The 20,973-nt window shown below is 39.1% G+C and overlaps 2 protein-coding genes across 2 annotated transcripts in view; both read left to right on the forward strand.

Moving 5' to 3' along the window:
- Positions 1-14,080, forward strand: part of LOC124770944 (trichohyalin-like) — a 53,069-nt gene extending 38,989 nt beyond the window's left edge. Inside the window, exons 6-7 of the mRNA XM_047249243.1 lie at positions 577-820; positions 13,848-14,080. Coding sequence (XP_047105199.1) covers positions 577-820; positions 13,848-14,080 — 477 coding nt within the window. The remainder of the gene's footprint in view (positions 1-576; positions 821-13,847) is intronic.
- Positions 14,081-14,123: 43 nt separating this feature from the next.
- LOC124770945 (E3 SUMO-protein ligase ZBED1-like) lies at positions 14,124-16,545 on the forward strand. The gene is made up of 4 exons (XM_047249244.1): positions 14,124-14,849; positions 14,960-15,369; positions 15,417-15,598; positions 16,415-16,545. Exons 1-4 carry the CDS (start codon positions 14,124-14,126, stop codon positions 16,543-16,545), a joined length of 1,449 nt encoding a protein of 482 aa, XP_047105200.1.
- Positions 16,546-20,973: the final 4,428 nt, after the last annotated feature.

Consider the following 20,973-nt stretch of genomic DNA (forward strand, 5'->3'; position numbering starts at 1 on the left):
GACCAGGGGCTCTCCCCACGGGCGCCACCCAGCCGCAGCAAGGGCCACCTGGCAGGATGACCATTGCTGGGAGTCCTGATGCCCCAAGGAGACGAGCATCTACTCCTTGGCCGACGTGGGGAGGGTGCAGCTCAGGTATCGGCAGTACGATCCCTGTGTTGTCAGGGGGCTACAACCTAGAGGGTACATGACGACCCCACCACAACGGGCTGGCTACCGTGCTGGATTTCTGGTGCCATGGAAAGTCCATCATGATCGCTGGTGCAGATGGAGATGCACGATGGGCGTAACTTGGACAACCCATCACGCGTTGAGACCCAATTTGAGGAATAGTGGGTATGGTTACAACGCCAGTGCAATGCTGAGTGCCAAGGTCTTAGTGCACTTAGGACTAGTGGTACACCATGTAAGGTGTCCTTCCCCAAAAGGCTCATACTTCTGTAGAATTTTGAAAAATGGAGGTGAAACCCCAAGGGGGACCATCAAATGGAAGGCCGAAACGGTTGAAACTCCTTTTAGTCGCCTCGTACGACAGGCAGGAATACCGCGGGCCTATTCTAATCCCCGGACCCGCAGGGGGGCGAGGCAGAGGAGGAAGAGGCGAGGCAGAGGAGGAAGAGGCGAGGCAGAGGAGGAAGAGGCGAGGCAGAGGAGGAAGAGGCGAGGCAGAGGAGGAAGAGGCGAGGCAGAGGAGGAAGAGGCGAGGCAGAGGAGGAAGAGGCGAGGCAGAGGAGGAAGAGGCGAGGCAGAGGAGGAAGAGGCGAGGCAGAGGAGGAAGAGGCGAGGCAGAGGAGGAAGAGGCGAGGCAGAGGAGGAAGAGGCGAGGCAGAGGAGGAAGAGGCGAGGCAGAGGAGGAAGAGGCGAGGCAGAGGAGGAAAATTAGTGGGTGGATATGGAATGTGGACAAGGAATGTAAGAGAATGCCATCTGTTAGAATTTTGGACAGGGCATATCTTCATCATACACTATGTGCTCAAAAGTATCCGGTCACCGCCAGAAACACACTTTTTCATATTAGGTGCAATATGCTGCTACATACTGCCTGGCACTCCATATCTGCGACCTGAGCAGCCATTAGACAACACGAGAGAGCACAATGGGGTGTTCTGCGGAATTCGTTGACATCAAATGCGCTCAGTGATTGGGTGTCACTTGTGTGCATCTGTATATGATTTCCTTAGTCCTGAGCGTCCCTAGGTCCACTGTTTTCGATGTGATAGTGAAGTGGAAATGTGAAGTGACACATGCAGTACAAAAGCATGCACGCCAATCTAGTCTCTTGACTGACAGATACGGCTGACAGTTGAAGATGGTTTTAATGTGTAATAGGCAGACATCTATGCAGACCTGAATGAACTGCAAAAATGTAGGAATTTTAAGAATGTGATCGGGATAAACTGAAAGAATCAGAGGCTATAGAGAATTTCAGAGAGCACTATGGAACCATTTGCAAAAACATGGGAAAGAGACACAGTAGAAAATGAAAGGGTAGCTTCGAGAGATGAAATAGTGACGGCAGCAGAGGATCAAGTAGGTAAAAAAATGAAGGTAGTAGAAATCCTTGGGTAATGGAGGAGATATTGAATTTAATAGATGAAAGGAGAAAATATAAAAATGCAGTAAATGAATCAGGCAAGAAGGAACACAAACGTCTCAAAAATGAAATCGACAGGAAGTGCAGAATGGCTAAGCAGGGATGGCTACAGGACAAATTTAAGGATGTAGAGACATATATGATGAGGTGTAAGATAGATACTGCCTATTGGCATTCTGAAGAGACCTTTGGAGAAAAGAGGACCACCTGTAATAATATCAAGAGCTCAGATGGAAAACCAGTTACAAGCAAAGGGAAGGCATAGGTGAAAGGAGTACACAGAGTGTCTATGCAAGGGCAATGTACTTGTGGGCAATATTACAGAAATGGAAGAGGATGTAGATGAGGATGAAATGGGAGATATGATACTGCATTTGACAGAGCACTGAAAGACCTAAGTTGAAACAGGGCCCTGGGAGTAGAAACATCCAATAAGACTACTGATATACTTGGGAGAGCCAGCCCTGACAAAACTCTGCCATCTGGTGAGCAAGATGTATGAGACAGGTGAAATACCCTCAGACTTCAAGAAGAATATAATTGCAATAAAAAAAAAGTGTGAAAATTACCGAACTATCAGTTTAATAAGTCACAGCTACAGAATACTAACACGCATTCTTTACAGATGAATGGAAAAGATGGTGGATGCCAACCTCAGGGAAGATTAGTTTGGATTCCATAGAAATGCTGGTATACATGAGGCAATACTGACCCTACGACTTACCTTCGAAGATAGATTAAGGAAAGGCAAACCTACATTTCCAGCATTTGTAGACTTAAAGAAAGCTTTTGACAATGTTGACTGGAATACTCTTTCAAATTCTGAAGATGGCAGTCATCAAACACGGGGAGCAAAAGGCTATTTACAATTTGTACAGAAACCAGATGGCAGTTATGAAAGTCGAGGAGCATGGAAGGGAAGCAGTGGTTGGGAACGGAGTGAGACAGGGTTTTAGCCCAACCCCAGTGTTGTTCACTCTGTATATTGAGCAAGCAATAAATGAAACAAAAGAAGAATTTTCAGAAGGCATTATAATCCACGAAGATCAAATAAAAACTTTGAGGTTTGCTGACAACATTGTAATTCTAACAGACAGCAGAGGACCTGGAAGAGCAGTTCAACAGAATGAACAGTGCCTTCAAAGGGGATATAAGATGAGCATCAAGAAAAGCAAAACAAGGATAATGGAATGTAGTCTAATTAAATTGTGTGATGATGATGGAATTAGTTTAGGAAATAAGACACTTAAGGTAGTAGATGAGTTTTGCTATTTGGGTAGAAAAATAACTGATGATGGTCGAAGTAGAGAGGATATAAAATGTAGACTGGCAATGGCAAGGAAAGCATTCCTGAATAAGAGATATTTGTTAAAGTATACATTTAAGAGTCAGGAAGTCTTTTCTAAAAGTATTGGTATGGAGTGTACCCATGTATGGAAGTGAAACGTGGACAATAAATAACTTAGATGAGAAGAGAACAGAAGCTTTTGAAATGTAGGAGAATGCTGAAGATTAGATGGCTGTATCACATAACTAATAAGGAGATACTGAATAGAATTGGGGGGGGGGGGGGAAGAGGTATTTGTGGCAGAACTTGACTAGAAGAAGGAATCGATTGGCAGGAAACATTCTGAGTCATCAGGGGATCACTGATTTAGTACTAGAGGAAAGGGCAGAGCATAAAAATCAGAGGGATACCAAGGCATGAATACACTAAACAGATTTAGGAGGATGTGGGTTGCAGTAGTTACTCAGAGATGAAGCAGCTTGCACAGGATAGAGTAGCATGGAGAGCTGCAGCAATCCATTCTCAGGACTGAAGATCACAACAAGAAACACATCCTCCCAAAGGCATGATGAAGGTATCAGGCTTCATCAGACCATGCAGTGCTCTCCCATTGCGCCAACATCCAACGCCAATAGTTACATGCCTATTTCAGTTGTAGTTGTCGATGTCATGACGTTAACAATGGCACATTCATGGGTCATCAGCTGCACAGACTCATCATTAGGAGTGTTTGGAGCATTGTGCATGCAGACACACTTTTACTCTGCCCAGCATCAATGCTGCATGTTAGTTATGCCACAATTTTCTGCCTGTCTATTTTTACCAGTCTGCCTAGCCTATGATGTGTACCACCTCTCATGAGTGGTACTTGCCCAACCCCCATAATGTCTGGACATGGTTTCACCTGTGTTTTGCCATGTGTTGAAGAAAACTGCCACAGCACTCCTCAAACGCTCAGCAAGCTGTGCAGCTTCCAAAATGCTCATTCGCAGCCTTCAGGCCATCAAAATCTGCTCTCAGTCGAACTCAAATTGTGTGCATTCCCTATTTTACACCCAGACAGCATGCTCACTGATACTCCATGCACCGTGTGTGTGTGACTAGAAGACAAGGTGAGGTGCTATTCCCTGGATAAGTTTATACTGACAGCAGATCAGTAGTTATAATGTTTTGGCTGATGTTATGGATATAGTATTATGGCTTCCAAATGGATGCTGGGCAATGCCAAGAGAACCATTCTGCAACATTTGAGGCAATTGTCAATTGCATCAAATTACTACAAGGGTGTACCAGAAAATAATTCCTCCTAAGCTTTGATTCTGTTCTTCATGTCAGTTGTCATACATATTACTCTGTTGATGTTACAACTTCGCTGACACAATATGTAGCGCCCTCCTGCTGGAGAGTTCTGAACTGCAGTGTGTAACGTGTGTGTTATTTAACCGTGTCAGCACGTCAGAAAACCCTCAGAAAACAGAACACAAATTCAAATAGTTCATCCACATGTGGAGCACCCTCTCCTTCAGCATGACAATGATAGACCACACACAACTTTTTTTGCACCTGCAACAGGCTGACACCTTTGATTCATTGCTATTGATCATCCTCCATACTGTCCCAGTTTGACTGAATTTTCAACTATTCCCAAAACCTAAAGAACACCTTCAAGGACTTCAGTTTGATAGTGGTGAATTGGTGTGAGCAGAGGTGAAGCTGTGGGTCTGCCAACAAAGTCAAACATTCTACAGTGATGACACCAACAACCTGGTGTCTCATTGGGAGAAAGGTGGTCAGTGCCATGTTGACTATGTTTGAAATAAATATTTAAACACTAAGAATGAAGATGTAAAATGTTAATAAAGTTTATTTTAATTAAAATGCTTTGATAATTTTCAAATAAATATTGTGTACCATTACTTTCCAGCACGTGATCATGCCAAAATATACACCATTTAGAAACTAAGCTTTATTAATTTGGTAAAGAAGGTGGCTTTCAACTAATATAATCTCTACATGCATCTCTTAAGGTCATAGGGAAGTTCAGTCCCACTAACACAGCACACAATGTCAGAGGTAGAAGTTACATTCTGGGCACAATTTGGATTTTTTTTGTAGACATTAGGCTGTGCTACTGGTCAATTTGTTACCACATCCTTTACTTGGCTTTGTCAGCTCACAATCACACTGCCACCTTTCAACCACACTGCCACCTTTCAACCTAGGCTAGGCCTTGAGCTACACTATGGATCAGTCTCTCACCACAACATATATTTCAAGGAGGGACGGGAGTGGGGGGAGGGGGGGGGTCTAGCACAACATTTTGACCTTCCAGTCTTTGAATAGTTCTCAGGTTCAGGTCCAAGGTCAATTACTCTTCAAATTGCTTTTCATTCACATGATGTGTGTTGTGCATACATATCATTCTGTATGCCAAACCATCATTACATCAGGGGTGAAGGCAAAGGCTTTAAGTATGTTGGGTCCAACCACTCTTTTACTGTATTTAATAAAATGTAGTATATTTACTTTCCTATAATTTCCTCACAGTGATGGTTTAGGATTACTGTTGTGATACTGCTCGTCAAATGAATTGCAAGCTGATCACGTAGTTCATACGAACTATAATGAAGTACTCACATATATTCAAATGCAAATGCTGCATTAATGCTATCACAGTACTTCTGCAGTTGCACCCAAGATGGGCGTTGAAGCAGACTTATTCAGCACAGATAGTACACAAGTAGTTGTGATTGTGTCAGGAACCTCAATTCTGGATGGCAGAATAAAAATACTAGTGGCACCAAGTGAATTTGTTTTCCTGCTGATAGCTGAATACCCTACAAATGGCTGCACTGCATCATATTTCAAGTGACATGTATATGTAAGATTATTTACACCAGTAACTGTAACATTCTGGCAGTTTCACAAAAGTATGTGTAACAACGTGCAGCAAACACAGAAAGTGGTTATGAACAAACCTGTCAATATTTAATGTGTAACACCATTGCTTCATGAAAACTTCGCTGCCAACATACAAATTCATTCTGCAGATACGGGCTGCACACACACACACACCTTACATGAAGCACTGCCAAATTACAGCTTCATAAGTAGTATGGTGGGGCCACCAGCCACCTCTCCATAAAGGCTCGTTTTTGACATTGCAACTGAAATGAATAAATGATAAACTTTGTTTTACCACTGTTCAGGATCTAAGATACCTGTTGCGCTCAAACTTTGTGATCCTGTTCAACTTTTTGGGTACAATAGCTTCGTTTTAGTACAAAAGGTCAAACTATGGTAAATTCATCATAGTGTGCTATCAAAGTGGTTCATAAATCTTGTCATATCATATAAACTTACATTTATATTACATTGAAAAATACATGTCCTCTTTATGGTTGCCAAGCCAAATATTTCAGTTCTTATTAATTCATTTGCTGAAATTTGTTATTAATAGAAATTACAGTTGATTCTAACAAGCTTTCTTGCTGATGGAGCTGGAATGACAGAAATAATGTGTTGGTTTGGAATCCAACAAGCATCCTGCCTAGCTGGCCAATAGAATAAATGTGCATGTCCATTGGGGTGCATGAAAATGAAACATTTTCTTCTTCTGAAACTTCAGACACAGTACCAATCAACCATTTCTGATCATATATACAGGCAATTTATGGGCCCAGTTGTAAGGCTTTAATATTTCTGAATGAAACGCTTGACGTTGGTCAACATTTGCCACAAAGAAGTTTGTATCATTGAATACTCTTCTGACTTGCTCTTCATTTAATGGCACAAAATGTTGATTCTCTTGTTCCTGATACTGTGCAGCCATTTTTTAACCTTGCTTCCTGCTCAGTTTTTAATGTTTCAATTTGTTATTTTGAAACAAAAATGAATTGGATTCCTCTGTTATTTTCTGTACAGTATTTCAACAAGTCAGTTGGTGTCAAATCTGGTCCTCAGTTGGTCTTTGAAGGCTTGCTCTTGCTGCCAGGCACTTTAGAGTTCCTCCAATTCCATCACATGGAGATTTTCCATGGCTTGTAGCAGAAAAGTTCCATTCAGCTGAGATTCCAGTCATTTTGATGGTGGCAGAGATTCAGAGAATGTTTGAAGTTTTTGCACTGCACTGCTCACCCATCACTGAAGTAGTAAATGTGTGTCATTTTTCCAAGGAGACACTTTAGATCTTCTATTAATTTCACTATAAAAGCATTTACAGCAATTGCATCATGTTTCAGGCTGTCGCTTATTATACAGTAGCTGATGCTGCTGATGTCCAAGTTATTTCTGAAGTACACAACAAATGGGTGTAAAGTTGCTTGGCTGTTGTTCCAGTGAAAGCCTTTAACTGCATCCTGCACAATGAAGGAATAATTTTCAGCAAAGTCCATTAATATGATCATTTCAGGTGGCTTACAGTTTTCTTTTATACATTTTAGGTGCTTGCTCTGGTGCTTTGCAACAGAATGAGTGGAAAGTTTGTCAATTTTTGAAATCAGATCTTCAATAAAATCCTCAGTGGTCATCTGCTTTGTTTCTAATGTATCTATCAGTGTGCACCCACTGTTTAAACTCAATGGTATCATCTGGATCACTGTCTTCTAAACTACAGTCTAAAAACTGTTGAAGTAGTTCTTTTCCCGGACAGATTTCAGCAATGAAGCATGCAGTCTGGATTCCAAATTACACACTGTTTTAGCAATCAGACTCTTATAATCTTCTTTAATTGGAGTGCTTGCAAGCATCAGTTTCACAGTTTGGTTTAAAGTGCAGACAGAAACTGAGTGGGTTCTACAGCACCCACAGCGATGCACCATTTTGGCCTCAATTCACAAAATTTGCCAAATCCAATTTCAGGCCCATGCCGAAGTTGATATGCAGCAAACATGTCTTCCAAATTATTCAGGAGAAGGTATTTTTGCATCAAAACTATCTTTCTATCTATTCTAATTGATACATGGTCTTTTTACCTGGATTAATTCGACTAATTCTTCATTCTGAAATAATGTTACCACTCTTTCTTTTACAGCATCTGGAATCTTCTTGCCACACTTGTTCTTTGGCAGAGTTAGTATACCATTTTCTACCTGTAACTTCCTAGCTGCTTTTACCATCCTCTCTGAAACACCAAATTCTTGCATTGCCTCTTTTATAGTACAGCTTTGTGGTACTAATGTCAGTATCTGCAATTTTTCAGGCTGCCTTGACAATTGCAACTTCTCTTTCAATTCCTTAATCAGCTGCTTATAATCTTCACAATCTGGACATGTCTTGCTTGTACTAGGTGTTTGAAGATCTTTTGGGGGGAATCCTCCAGCAGCAGCAATGTTATTCACAATTTCCTGTTGAGCTATGCTTATTTTTTGTTTTGCGTGACCTTTCACATCCCTTTTGGATATTCTCTGAAATTTTGGTGGGGAGACCCCAAAAGCAGTTAGAATTGAATCAATTGATACCTCTGAATATGCTTCATCTTCTGACTGGTTTGAAGTTGAAGTTGACTGATTTTTCTGCTTTCTTTGCTAAAAATTGTTTCTGCAAGCTGGACATATCTTCCGACCAGGTTTCACATTGCTCTTAGTCACTGCTTGCAATTGTTTTGCTGTTTCCACATTGACAATCTGTAAACCCTTTTTAACAGAATGGTTCTTTGCACCAAAAGGGTTACAACAATATCATGGTAGAAAGTCATATTTTTCCACAAGTATTGCTTTGTGATGAAAGCATATTTATGCATTTTCAGTAAGACATACCTCACTTCTTTGGTTTATTAATTCCTATCACTCTACTTAAAAATCTTTTGATTGGAATGGAGTCTCACTGATGTGTGTATATTTTCAGCTGATATGCATAATTATCTGCAGGACCAATGACACTTCACTGAAACCTCATTGATATCCATTACACTACAATTAAATTTATGCTTCTAGTTGCTGTTTGTTTCAATATTAGATAAAGTAAAAGTGGTGTATATTTCCAACTGAAAAATATTAAACAATCATAGGTAATGGGAACTTCATTGAGAATACAACAGAAAAATTAAACAACCTGAAACACTTCTAAAAAGTCACCCCATACCTTGAAATAATTTTCACTTACCGATAAACGATGTTTATTCAGTGATGGCAACACACTTTACATCATTTAAAAAGGCACACACAACATCTGAACACTCTTCACTACACAACAATGTGGTTCAGACTGATTGCTGAAGCATGTTATTAAACTCAACTGTTGACACTAAACTGGTCTGTCTCTAAAATAAAAACTTTTCTGATCGGACAAGGTGAGCTCAGATAACTCAGTTATTATTTGAGCAATCTGGATGCCACTGGCAGTGCTTTATGACATGCTGACAGGCTGCAGATAACTAAAGTACCAGCTTCAGAATGTTATTCTTTCAGTAGATACAAGGCAATGAAGTACAGTCAAAATTTGGCTTGAAAAGATTTATGAGCCACTTTGATAGCACACTATGATGAATTTACTATAGTTTGACCTTTTCTTTTACAGCTAAGAAATTGTACCCAAAAAGTTGAACAGGATCACAAAGTTCCAGAACGACATGTCTCTCAGATCCTGAACAATGGTAAAACAAAGTTGATCATTTATTCAGGTCAATCGCAATGTCAAAAATTGAGCCTTTACGAAAAGGTGGCTAGTAGCCCCACCATACTACTTACAAAGCTGTAATTTGGCAGTGCTATATGTAAGGTCTCTATGTAAGGTCTATATGTACAACCTCTAAAAATTTAATGGAAATTGGAGATGGTTGAGTGGGGATCCTTAGGTCACTTGACATGGAATGACTCTGCTGACAGTTCTTCTTACACTTTGTTCACATATTCAAGGTCAACACCTAATGTTAATAGCACTACAAAATTTACTTCTTGGATTAGTGTCGTGCAAATGTCACTTCAACATCATCCATAAATTACATTTCTTATTCAATACCACGATACACTGCAATAATGCATTAACTGCAGCCATACCATTTATAAATTTAATGGCACTGTTAAGACTCACTATGGTCATAGTCATTCTTAAGTTGCACATTAAGGTTGTCATTTAAAAGAACCGTATCGGAGCAGCATGTACCCACTTTATGGCAACCATGTTATCAGTATAATTGAATTGTGCTGAATTCTATGTGAGGTTTAATAACAGGCTTATTTCAATGCACTGTGCAAAATGTCATTTAAGAGTGAAAGTTCATCAGTTGTTTAGTAAATAGAATTACCCATGTTTCCAGCAGTATGACATTAATTTTATGTATTCACACACCATACTGTACACATTAATGAAACACTGTTAAGAAATACAAGTAAGCCACTTACCATGAAGTATAACTCTGTTTTTACTTCGGCCGTTCCCTCTTTTTTTATCCACATAGCTGGCTCCTGGTCCATTGCTTTAGTTCTACAGTCTGAAAAAAAAAGCAATCAGATAAGAACAGTGGTACTCAGTTTCCGTTGTTACCATGAGGTATAGTTCAAAGGCAGTATTTTCACTCATCTAATGGGTGCACCAAATGGGTGATTACACAGGAAACAGAATCAGAAAGGATGAGGGAATAGTAAGTTCAGTGATACAAACTCATTTACATTTCTCAGGTCATGAAGAGTGAGAACACTCAAAGTAACATGCACTGGAAACTAAGTATTTATAGATGCTACTGCTCGTTTTTAACACTGGCTCATGGATACTTTTCTACTGTGACAATTATGGAAGATGTGTATTTTTTGTGCATGCACTAACTTCAGCATTACAATCAAAGTGGGCAAGAGATTGCAGCGAAATTTCTGAATAACATCAAATATTTCATTCTGCACTTTGTTCATTGGGTCAATTTCAGTCTGATAGGGACATGATGAGAATCTAGACGTACAGATTGTTTATCAGTGAATATGCATTTTCAACATAGGTATTACCTTGAAACTTCCTTCATCTGTATTCATTCATGGATGTGTATTCAGTTTATAGTAAGCATCATCATTTTGGAATCTCTACCTGCAATTAAAGATTGCTCACTGCAGTGCGAAAGTTCTCATTTTTCATTACGGTGGTGGTGGTTAGTGTTTAACGTCCCGTCGACAACGAGGTCATTAGAGACGGAGCGCAAGCTCAGGTTAGGGAAGGATTGGGAAGGAAATCGGCCGTGCCCTTTCAAAGGAACCATCTCGGCATTCACCTGAAACGATTTAGGGAAATCACGGAAAACCTAAATCAGGATGGTCGGAGACGGGATTGAACCGTCGTCCTCCCGAATGCGAGTCCAGTGTGCTAACCACTGCGCCACCTCGCTCGGTTTCTTCATTACCATCAAGATTAAACAGTGGTTCGTTTTTTCTTACAAAACTGATTTAATAAAACGACTTCCTACTAACTGTAACTATGATGAATGATCTATTAAGTTCTGATGGCATGTAATGCTTTATGTTAGACGAATTACAGTTAATTTGTACTTTGTATTTCGCCAGCTCCTAAATTACAGTATTCTTATACAGAACTCCATTAAAACTCACACTACAACAAACTGGTATTTACACATGATTAGATGAATACTAACGACACGAGTAATCAAAGCACAGGGAAAACTAGCAAAATGCAACAGAATCACAGCATTTCCTTTCATGCGAACATACTCAAAGCATGAAATGATCTAACTGTGGGCACTTGTAAACATGCTTACGTTAGCTCTAAAATCTGGAGCCGCTATATGTCTACATCACAGCAAATTATCATCACAATCATTATTATATCTAAGTAAGTCAATATAACCGTACTAACATAGTAAATGTGTTGAATTTCACTGTCCGCCTTTTCTCGTCAGTCACGAAGTACATGACAGAGATCATTGAATGGGCAAACTGCTCCTGACAACACGTCACAATCTAAGCCATTTCTCTTACTAAGATACACGTAGCGATTTTACCGGGCAGGCCAAAAACAAGATCTAATAACTCGGGTATTTAGTTGTTATGAACATAACCTGAAAATTTATAACACTCGTACACCTTCACCAAACACACTATAGGTGATGTAATCATAAATACAGAACAAAATCTCATCCTTATGTACCCATTAAAGATTAAAAGAGAACAGCCTCAAACATAGCTACCACAGCGTCATCACAAGATATTCGCGAACTATTACACTCGTCAAACTCAACTGTTATTGTGATAAAAATGAAGTAGCGCACTAATTTACTTACGAAACAGTTTTCTTCACTTACTCTTGTTTGCAGTTTATAAACGCTTAAAATTTACCTGGAGAATGTCACACAAATTCCGCTAAACTATGAGGTTGCACCTGCCTACACACACTAGAGGTGGCAAAAAATAACGTAACTGATAGAAATAACCGGTTACTGAGAAGTATCGGTTACTGCGATAACCGTTCCTCTGATTCTGACAGTTATTTCAATAACTGTTTAGTGTCAACAGTGCCTCGCGCCATCTGTTGACCGAAGATCGTACTGCGCATTTGGAAGGCGTTCTATAGACCATGGGAATAACTGTGAGATTGCGCGTCATCTGTTGATAAGAACTGTGTACTATTTCGTGGGCCTTCATTACTTTTAGCATAAACAATTAAATAAAGTTAATATTTCCAGAGAGGGTAGTAACTGGAGCGAACAAATATTTTCGTATTGCGACGGGCCATCGGGGAGAGGGGATGGCAAATAACGGGAATCTATTGTCTCATTTCTCTGCAATTCTTGGTGTTCTGGAATAGGTATCACACTCTTTCCGGCCTTTGGTTGCGTTAGAGGGTATTGACTTTCGTTCCGCGTTCTTGTTTTTCTTTGTGTTGTTACTATTACTACCAATAGTTGCCAACATGAAGAGGTCGAGGACAAGCGAAATGTGGTCATATTTCGAAATTCTTGATCGAGAGTTTGCGAAATGTACTTTGTGCGGTAAGAAATTATCGTACAAATCGACGACGACGAATTTAAAGAAACATCTCCAGAAATCACATTTAATTTTGAATTTCTCTTCACAAAGACCTTCGGAGCTAGATTTGGGTGAGTAATGAAAAAAATATATTTATTGCAATTACGGTTATTTCAGTGCATGCATAATCATTTATTTTTTAATTTTCTTGATTTTTTAAAGATAAGAGCATGCTATACAGTGTGGTGCTTTGTGCATTTTTACAGGCAAGTTTTCATTTGTCGTGACTACTTAAGCTGTCGATACCACCGCACCTGTTTGCCTTGACATTTTCAAACATTAAATTATGTTGCATATGGTGCCGGAATACTTAATTATTTAATTCGAAGTTATTGTTGCAGGTGTAATAACGATAGTGCTAATAAAATGCCACTGTGTGATATATGAACTGTCGTCTCGCAATTATTAGTAACTAATCGGATAGCAGATTGTATCAGTGCTCATTCCTGTGTATCATTTGTTTGTAGCCCTGACGATGCCGGGTGGGGGGGGGGGGGGGGGTCGGAGGGAATTAGATACTGTTTCATATTTTAAAATTTTGAAAAGGATAATTGTTTTTAATGGAGTCTTTAACTGAATTCCATAAATGTTTTAAATTTTGTGGTTAAACTTAACCCAAAAATTTGACACGTTAATAGTACATGTGACTTTCCAGAGTGACAGTCATATTGAATATTTTGAAGTTCAGGGCCCTACTTATACATCAGTATTTGTTTAAAATATGTCAACAACAATTAAGATATTTTTTTAGGGTGGAAATACAGTACTGTCCCTTCCCCCCAATACACATTATTGAAAATGTGTTGGTGTTGCTAGGATTAAAGAAGAAACTTGAAGCTATAGTCATTACTAAAACTGAGTCAATTGTCAACTTGTATGAAGTAAATATTGAAACTGCAAGTACCATGTGGAATACTGTACGCAAACAATGTAATATATATCACCAAAAATATGGCATCATTTCTATTGTGCTTATGCTGATATGAAACCTATTTTTCTGTAGGTGAAACCCTTCCTGTAGAGGTGATCCTTGGCACTAGCAGTGTGGAAGAGGAGCGAGCTGCTCCAGCCCCCTCAATGCAGCAAGGTGTTCAAAGTTCTATGACATCGTACCTCTCCAAAAGGATCGGAGTGAATCAGAAAAAGAAGATAGATGGGCAACTTCTTCAGCTGTTCACTAAAGACTTCCAACCATTTTCAGTCGTTGAAGATTCGGGGTTTTGTGTGGGCCCTTAATCCTGGATATGAGTTACCAAGGAGGAAGCATATTTCAGATGTAATGCTGCAAGCAGCATACACAGCAGCAAAGGAGAAAGTGGTAGACAAACTGTCAGCTGTGAAGACAGTTTGTTTGACCACAGATTGCTGGACATCGGCAGCAAATGAAGGTTACATGGCGATGACAGGGCATTTTGTGTCTGAAGATTTCACCTTGCAATCTGTGTTGTTAGGATGTTCCCAATTGTCTGGTGCACATACTGCTCCGAATCTGTCGGCATCTCTAATAGGCACGACAGATAACTTCAGGCTGACAGACAAAGTTTTGCTGGTTGTGATGGATAATGCACCAAATATTAAAAATGCAGTATCAATTTTACAGTGGAAACACTTTGCGTGCTATGCACATACACTAAATCTTATTGTGCAGAATGCACTAAAACATTTTGTGTCAATTCAGCAGAAAGTCAAAACTATTGTAGCATTCTTCAAGAGAAGCTGCAAGGCAACAGAAAGACTGCTGACATACCAACAAAATAATGGGGCAGGTCACGTTAAAAAACTGGTGCAGGAGGCGCCAACAAGGTGGAACTCTACTCTGTGTATGTTGGAGCGAATAGTTGAAATTAAAGATGCAGTGAAGACTTCACTTGTTCTATTCACAGTTGATTTTGAACAACTGACAGACGAGGAATGGAACATCTGCTCAGAACTCTGCTCTGTGTTGAAGCCATTTGCACAAGTTTCAACACAGCTTAGTGCTGAGTCATATCCTACTGGCAGCCAAGTGAGTTAAGCAGCTTTTTTCTTGCTAAAATGTTAGCTGTGGTATTATGGCATAATCATTTCTGAGATATTGTACTGTTTGTGTTATATTGAACTTATTCCAATTTTCAGGTTATTGTTCTGACAAGGGGATTATTATCAGTGTGTGCAGAACTTTTGAAAAGGCCATTTAACAGTGTGACAAGGACTGTCATTGAAGAATTAATAAAAGGCCTGAAGGACCGTTTCCACAATGTAGAGATGAGCAAATCTATAGGAGTAGCCACTCTACTAGATCCACGCTTTAAATCTCTTGTGTTTGAAAGTCGATTTGCAGCAGATAATGCAAAGAAACAGCTTATTGAACTAGTAGCACAAAAGATGGGTGACAGAAGACTGACAAACACAGGCCAGAGCCATGAAACTGTGTCAACTTCAACCACCACTGATCCCTTGTCAGTATGGGGTGTCTATGATGCAATTGTAAAATCAACACAGCCCCAGGGCACTCCTCAGTCAACTGCTATTGCGGAAGTACAAAGGTACATGGACATCCCAGTTATTAGTAGAAGTGAGGATTCTTGGCATGTTGGCGTGAAAATCAATATATTTTCCCAAATATTGCTAAAGTGGTGAGGGAAAAATTCAATATAGTGGCCACTTCTGTGCCATGCGAAAGAATATTTTCTAAAACTGGTATCATTATAAATGAAAGGCGAACACGGCTGAAGGCGTCCAAAGTTGAAAAACTTATATTTCTAAATACGAACAGTACTAACTCCTGAATTTCCTGTTACGGCGTACGTGTTATTTATTGTATTTAATGAGAGATTACTGGTCCAAAATATGCTTCTCTTATCTTAGATGTTTGTTTCAGTAGTGGATTCGAGAGGCACACCAACACCAGCAGATGAGTCTCTGTTTAATACTTGGGATATTATAACAGTAAGGTAATCCTAGTTTGGGTACATTTTTGGCAGATTTGATCTCTCCCTTAAAATGGAGATATAACTGTAGGGCATAGCATATATTTGTTATCCTACATTAAAAGAGTACTAGTGGTTTTGTGTTGAAGTGTTTAATGTATATTGTCAGTCAGTAAGTCAGAGCACTTTGTTCCAGTTATAGCTCCAGAAGTCAGTCACCAGCAGCAGATGTCACACAGTTATAAAATGGGAAACTTGAAGAATAAGGTACTAGTGGTTTGGATACACATTTGGCAAATTTCACCTTTCACTGAAAATGAAGGTACAGTTACAGTCCTGAAGAGTAAACTGGCAAATGGTAACTCAAAGCTCTTTGTTCCTGTTACAGCTCCAGAAGTCAGTCACCAGCAGCAAATGTCACATAGTTATAAAATGGGAAACTTGAAGAATAAGGTACTAGTGGCTTGGATACATGCGTGGGAAATTTCACCTTTCACTTAAAATGAAGGTACAGTTACAGTCCTTAAGAGTAAACTGGCAAATGGTAACTCAAAGTTCTTTGTTCCTGTTACAGCTCCAGAGAAGAATAATGTGGTAGTGGTTTGAATACATATGACATATTTCACCTTCAGTTTAAATTGAAGTTTGTTTATATTGGCAGGTGGTAACTCGGAGCTCTTTGTTCCAGTTATGGCTCTGATAGTCTTCCAGCAGCAGCAAATGTTACACAGTCCTATAGAGGCAAACTTGAAGTATGAGGTAATAGTGTTTTGCATAGAATGGCAAACTTGACCTTTCACTTAAAATGGAGGGACATTTGCACTGAGTTTAATGTTATGACACGTGAATGGATTACCAGTGATGTATATGTAAATACTGGAATTTGTAACTTAGAACTTAATTTCAGTATCGGCTTTGAAATTTGGTCACTGGATACAACTATATTATCTTTCATGTTGATAGCAGCAATCATCAGATTGCAATCCAGTTAAGTACCTGTGAGGCATGAGATGTCAAAAATACTTGTGGGTTATTGGTAGCGTGTGTCGAGGCATGTGGCACCTCAAAGTTTGTAAGTACAGTAGCATTTTGTTTTCTGCTTTACTTAAAAATTGTTAGCTGTAGCACCCATTCTGACATTCAATTATTTTGAATTCCAAGTTTCTTAAAATGATACTGACATCAGTTTCATGTGTGTTAACACTAATCCGTATATTATTGTTAATATATGCTGCTATTTTCCTCAGATGTTAACTGAAATTGTTTTATTGTAATAATAACAACACTTCAGCCTTTGCAGACTTGCAGTATAGGTTACCTGCTGAGAAATATTTAGTGGAAGAAATGGTTTCTTTGAACAGGACCGAAAGGAATACCACTGAAAATACCAAACGTGAATTGGTGAAACCCCTTGTGCTCAATACTAAATTTCATTTGCAAAACACGCAAGTTTTCCTATCTTTGTGGTGGAACACAACAAATTCTCATAATTTTGCTAGTTTGTATTCTAGAAAGGATGCCAGAAATGGAAGAGTATAATTTTTATTAAATCTGGCATTAAATGTAAGTAGGTTGGAGTACAGAAAGGGTGCAACTGGCCTTTCCCACTGTAGCCTGATGTGCTCCAACATGCATTTGTACTGATGTGCAGGTGGTTATGACACTAGTATCAAACTGCATGGTACCCACTTACTAATGTGACCTACCCTTGCATGATCTGCTGCAGACAGCAAGATATCCGCTACTGCTCTTACTACCTGTCCAACAGTTGTGGAGGATTTTTTTACCCTTGGTGCTTGCCATGAAATCTCAATTCTTGTTACATTTTTCATCCATTTTCTATCTCCTGATGGACCTGTATTGATTAAAAAACTAATCAATGCAGAGGTGATTGTAGAACTTTTGCTAGTGGCAGTGTGGAGGGGCTCCACTCTTTAAAAAATGAAATTACATTGTGGGACATGGAATTATTATTAGAGGCTATCATGGACATTTTGTTTACTGAAAAAGTCAGTCATTATCTGAGGTATTTAAATGTTAACTTCAAATATAAAACTGCATCAAAAGATAAATTTCAGTAAGTCTTCAACAAGTTTCAGTATCTTGCTTCACATGCTGGGCCCTCCAACTATAAAAAAGTGTTTTGCAGAGAACAGCTATTCAGATGTTAACATCCCAGAATTTGTGTAAAAGATATCCCTTACATTGTTAGTTTCATTGTGGTCACACTCTACAGTGTAGTTTTATCAGCATACATATAGAAGTTTGAAGAACATATTAAATTAATTGCTAGACATGCCTTAAGTGAATATGTTTACTACTAATGTGAGTCAGCTAAGTAGTTGCTGCAAGTTTTTATGTTGTTTCTAAAGTGTCTTTAGACAAGGATACTTCTGCTGTTTGTTTCCTGCTCTTCTGTTTCAGATAACTTCTCATATATGCAGCAACTGCTGAAGCAGCCTCTGGCAGTTTATTGAAGTTCCGTGAACAAAGTGTTGTGTGGTCTGTTTGTGTAAAGTGATAAAGAAAAATGTTAAAGTGTAATTGCATATATATTTAATCATTATTTTTGCTTGTGGTAAGATCTATTTTCATGTAAATCAGAACATTGTATAATAGGTAACAACCGAATGAGGCAGTGTAGCTATTAACAGCACTGACCTCATATTCGGGAGGATGGGGTTCGCTCTGTCTGGCCATCCTGATTCGGGTTTTCCGTGGTTTTCCTGGATCGCTAAGGCAAATGCCGGGATGGTTCCTTCATCAAGGCCACGGCTGACCACCTGTCCCAACCTTAAAGAGATCCTTTAAACATTGTGTGTACGAGGTGCGGCTAGAAAAAAACCGGACTTATGCTGGAAACACATTTATTTACAATTATTTACAATTTCATGTTATCTCCTTCAATGTACTCTCCTCCTCGGTCTCTACACCGCTCCATACGAATTTTCCACTGTTCATAGCAATGCTGCAGATCATTTTCGGTAAGTCCATACATTACCTCCGTCGCTTTTTCTTTTACTGCTTCAACAGTCTCAAATCTAGTTCCTTTCAAAGCTGACTTGACTTTAGGAAAAGAAAAAAGTCACAGGGGGCCAAATCAGGTGAGTAGGTGGATGATTTAAGATGTTTTGCCAAAAACATCTTCACTGACAACGCACTGTGAGCTGGGGCATTGTCTTGGTGAACGATCCATGACTTTTTTCTCCACAAATCGTTCTGTTTTCTCCGTACTCGCTCACGTAGGGTAGCCAGGACGCCAATGTAGTAATGCTGATTCACTGTTTGTCCCTCTGGTACCCAATCAATGTGCACAATCCCTTTGATGTCAAAAAATGGTCTGCCAGTGCCACTGTCATCACTGGTGTCTTCGCGGCCATCTTTAAATCGTTTAAACCACTCAAACACTTGTGTTCGCGATAAACAATCATCGCCGTACACTTGTTGTAACATTACAAACGTTTCACTTGCAGATTTTCCTAGTTTGAAACAAAATTTGATGTTAACACGTTGTTCTTTTTGTACACTCAACATTTTCCGACGCACAGACAAAACGTCAACTACTTAAAACAGACGCCACGGGCAGACTGAGTGCAGGAGGCAGATGAAACTCGAGCAGTAGGCGGAGCGAGAGTCACGTGACAGGCCACGCGACTTTCAGCCTTATTGCATTTGTTTTATTGTTTACCAGTACTAGTCCGGTTTTTTCCAGCCACACCTCGTATATCCAAATTTTGAATTATTGATGTTTGTTGTATTATGTTGAGATATTCTTGGATGAAATAAAGTTTATACATTTGTATTTGTGGTCACATGTTAAATTACTGAGAAAATTGCAGTGTGGGTATGGCACCGAATTTGCATTCAGGTGCATTGGGATCCTTCGCCTGTTTGAACATCCAGATTTACATTTTATGTGGGTTCCCTAAATTCCTTTAGACAAATACTTTTGTTGGTTCCGCTGAATAGGCCATGGCAGATTACCTGCCATTTCCAATCTGAGTTTCTGCTCAGTCTCTGACATGTTAACTATTTATTCATTCTCTTTATAATGCTGCAATGTTTTAAGTGTTCCATATCATTGTGGAAAAGTCAGAATAAAATTGATCTCGCATGTACATACATTTGTGTTGGTTACAATTTTTTGTTATAACTTATCTTCCTTCCTTTTGTTCCCTGTACTCTTTAAGTAATTTGTTGAAAACCCATGAGCTCAAAGACGAGCACTTATTACCATTTTAGGATATATTTTATGTACAAATATGGTAATCTCTCATGTGACATGGTAATGTCTTTGTTGAGGTAATATTACTGTCTCATGAACATGGGTGTCTTACATAGAACATACAGAAATTAAACAGCTGTGCAGTAATCTTGTAAGAATATATTTTAATTTTGGGGCAGGATAGGAAACTCATCTCAAGTGATACATGTATCACATCTCCTACCTTCTCAAGAAATGTCAATCTGTGGCACTACTGTGAGCACAAATACTTGCTGTCTCATACTTAGTATGGAAAGCTATGAAGTGAAGTGTAGTAGTGTGTATGCAACATGTTAATACTTTCTAGGGATTTTAAACTTACTGAAATGCCTTGAGTATTGGCGGTGATCTAAAAATGGAACATAGTTGAGTATCTTCTCCAAGTATACCCCATCACTAATGCTTGGTAGCATCATGATGAAAAAGTGCCAGTGCTGTATCAGGTCAACTTGAATACAAAGAAACTCAAGTAATTTGGTGAGACTTAGCTTTGTGGCATTAGTGAGAGAAAAATGAGTTTCCTCAATTTGTACACATCCATTGCAAATAGGATTTTTTCATTTAATTAGTTTTTGGCCATTGACTTTGAAACATTTTATACATGGTTTGGAGCATATCACTTTTATGCAGGAACATTGTCCAGTGTACACTTCAAACGTATGTATTGCAATCGAAGCATTTCACGGAGGTATATTTGGCATGAATACAATATGCTTACAATAATCACGTCAGTGTATTTAAATAAAAGTATAGATTTACTTACATTTGGGCCTATTAGCACTTGTGCATACTACATGAACATTTTTGAATAAAATATGCTTTTTTGTTTCCAAAGAGCTCAAGTCAGTTTATTTTCTATTATGTTAAGCAACACTGAAAAACTCTGTTAGGTGCACTCATTGCTACGTTGAGGTTGTTATATGCAAGACTTAGCCCTTCATTTTGAGTGCTCATCT

Source organism: Schistocerca piceifrons, unplaced genomic scaffold (assembly GCF_021461385.2).
Source record: "Schistocerca piceifrons isolate TAMUIC-IGC-003096 unplaced genomic scaffold, iqSchPice1.1 HiC_scaffold_846, whole genome shotgun sequence".
NCBI lineage: Eukaryota > Metazoa > Arthropoda > Insecta > Orthoptera > Acrididae > Schistocerca > Schistocerca piceifrons.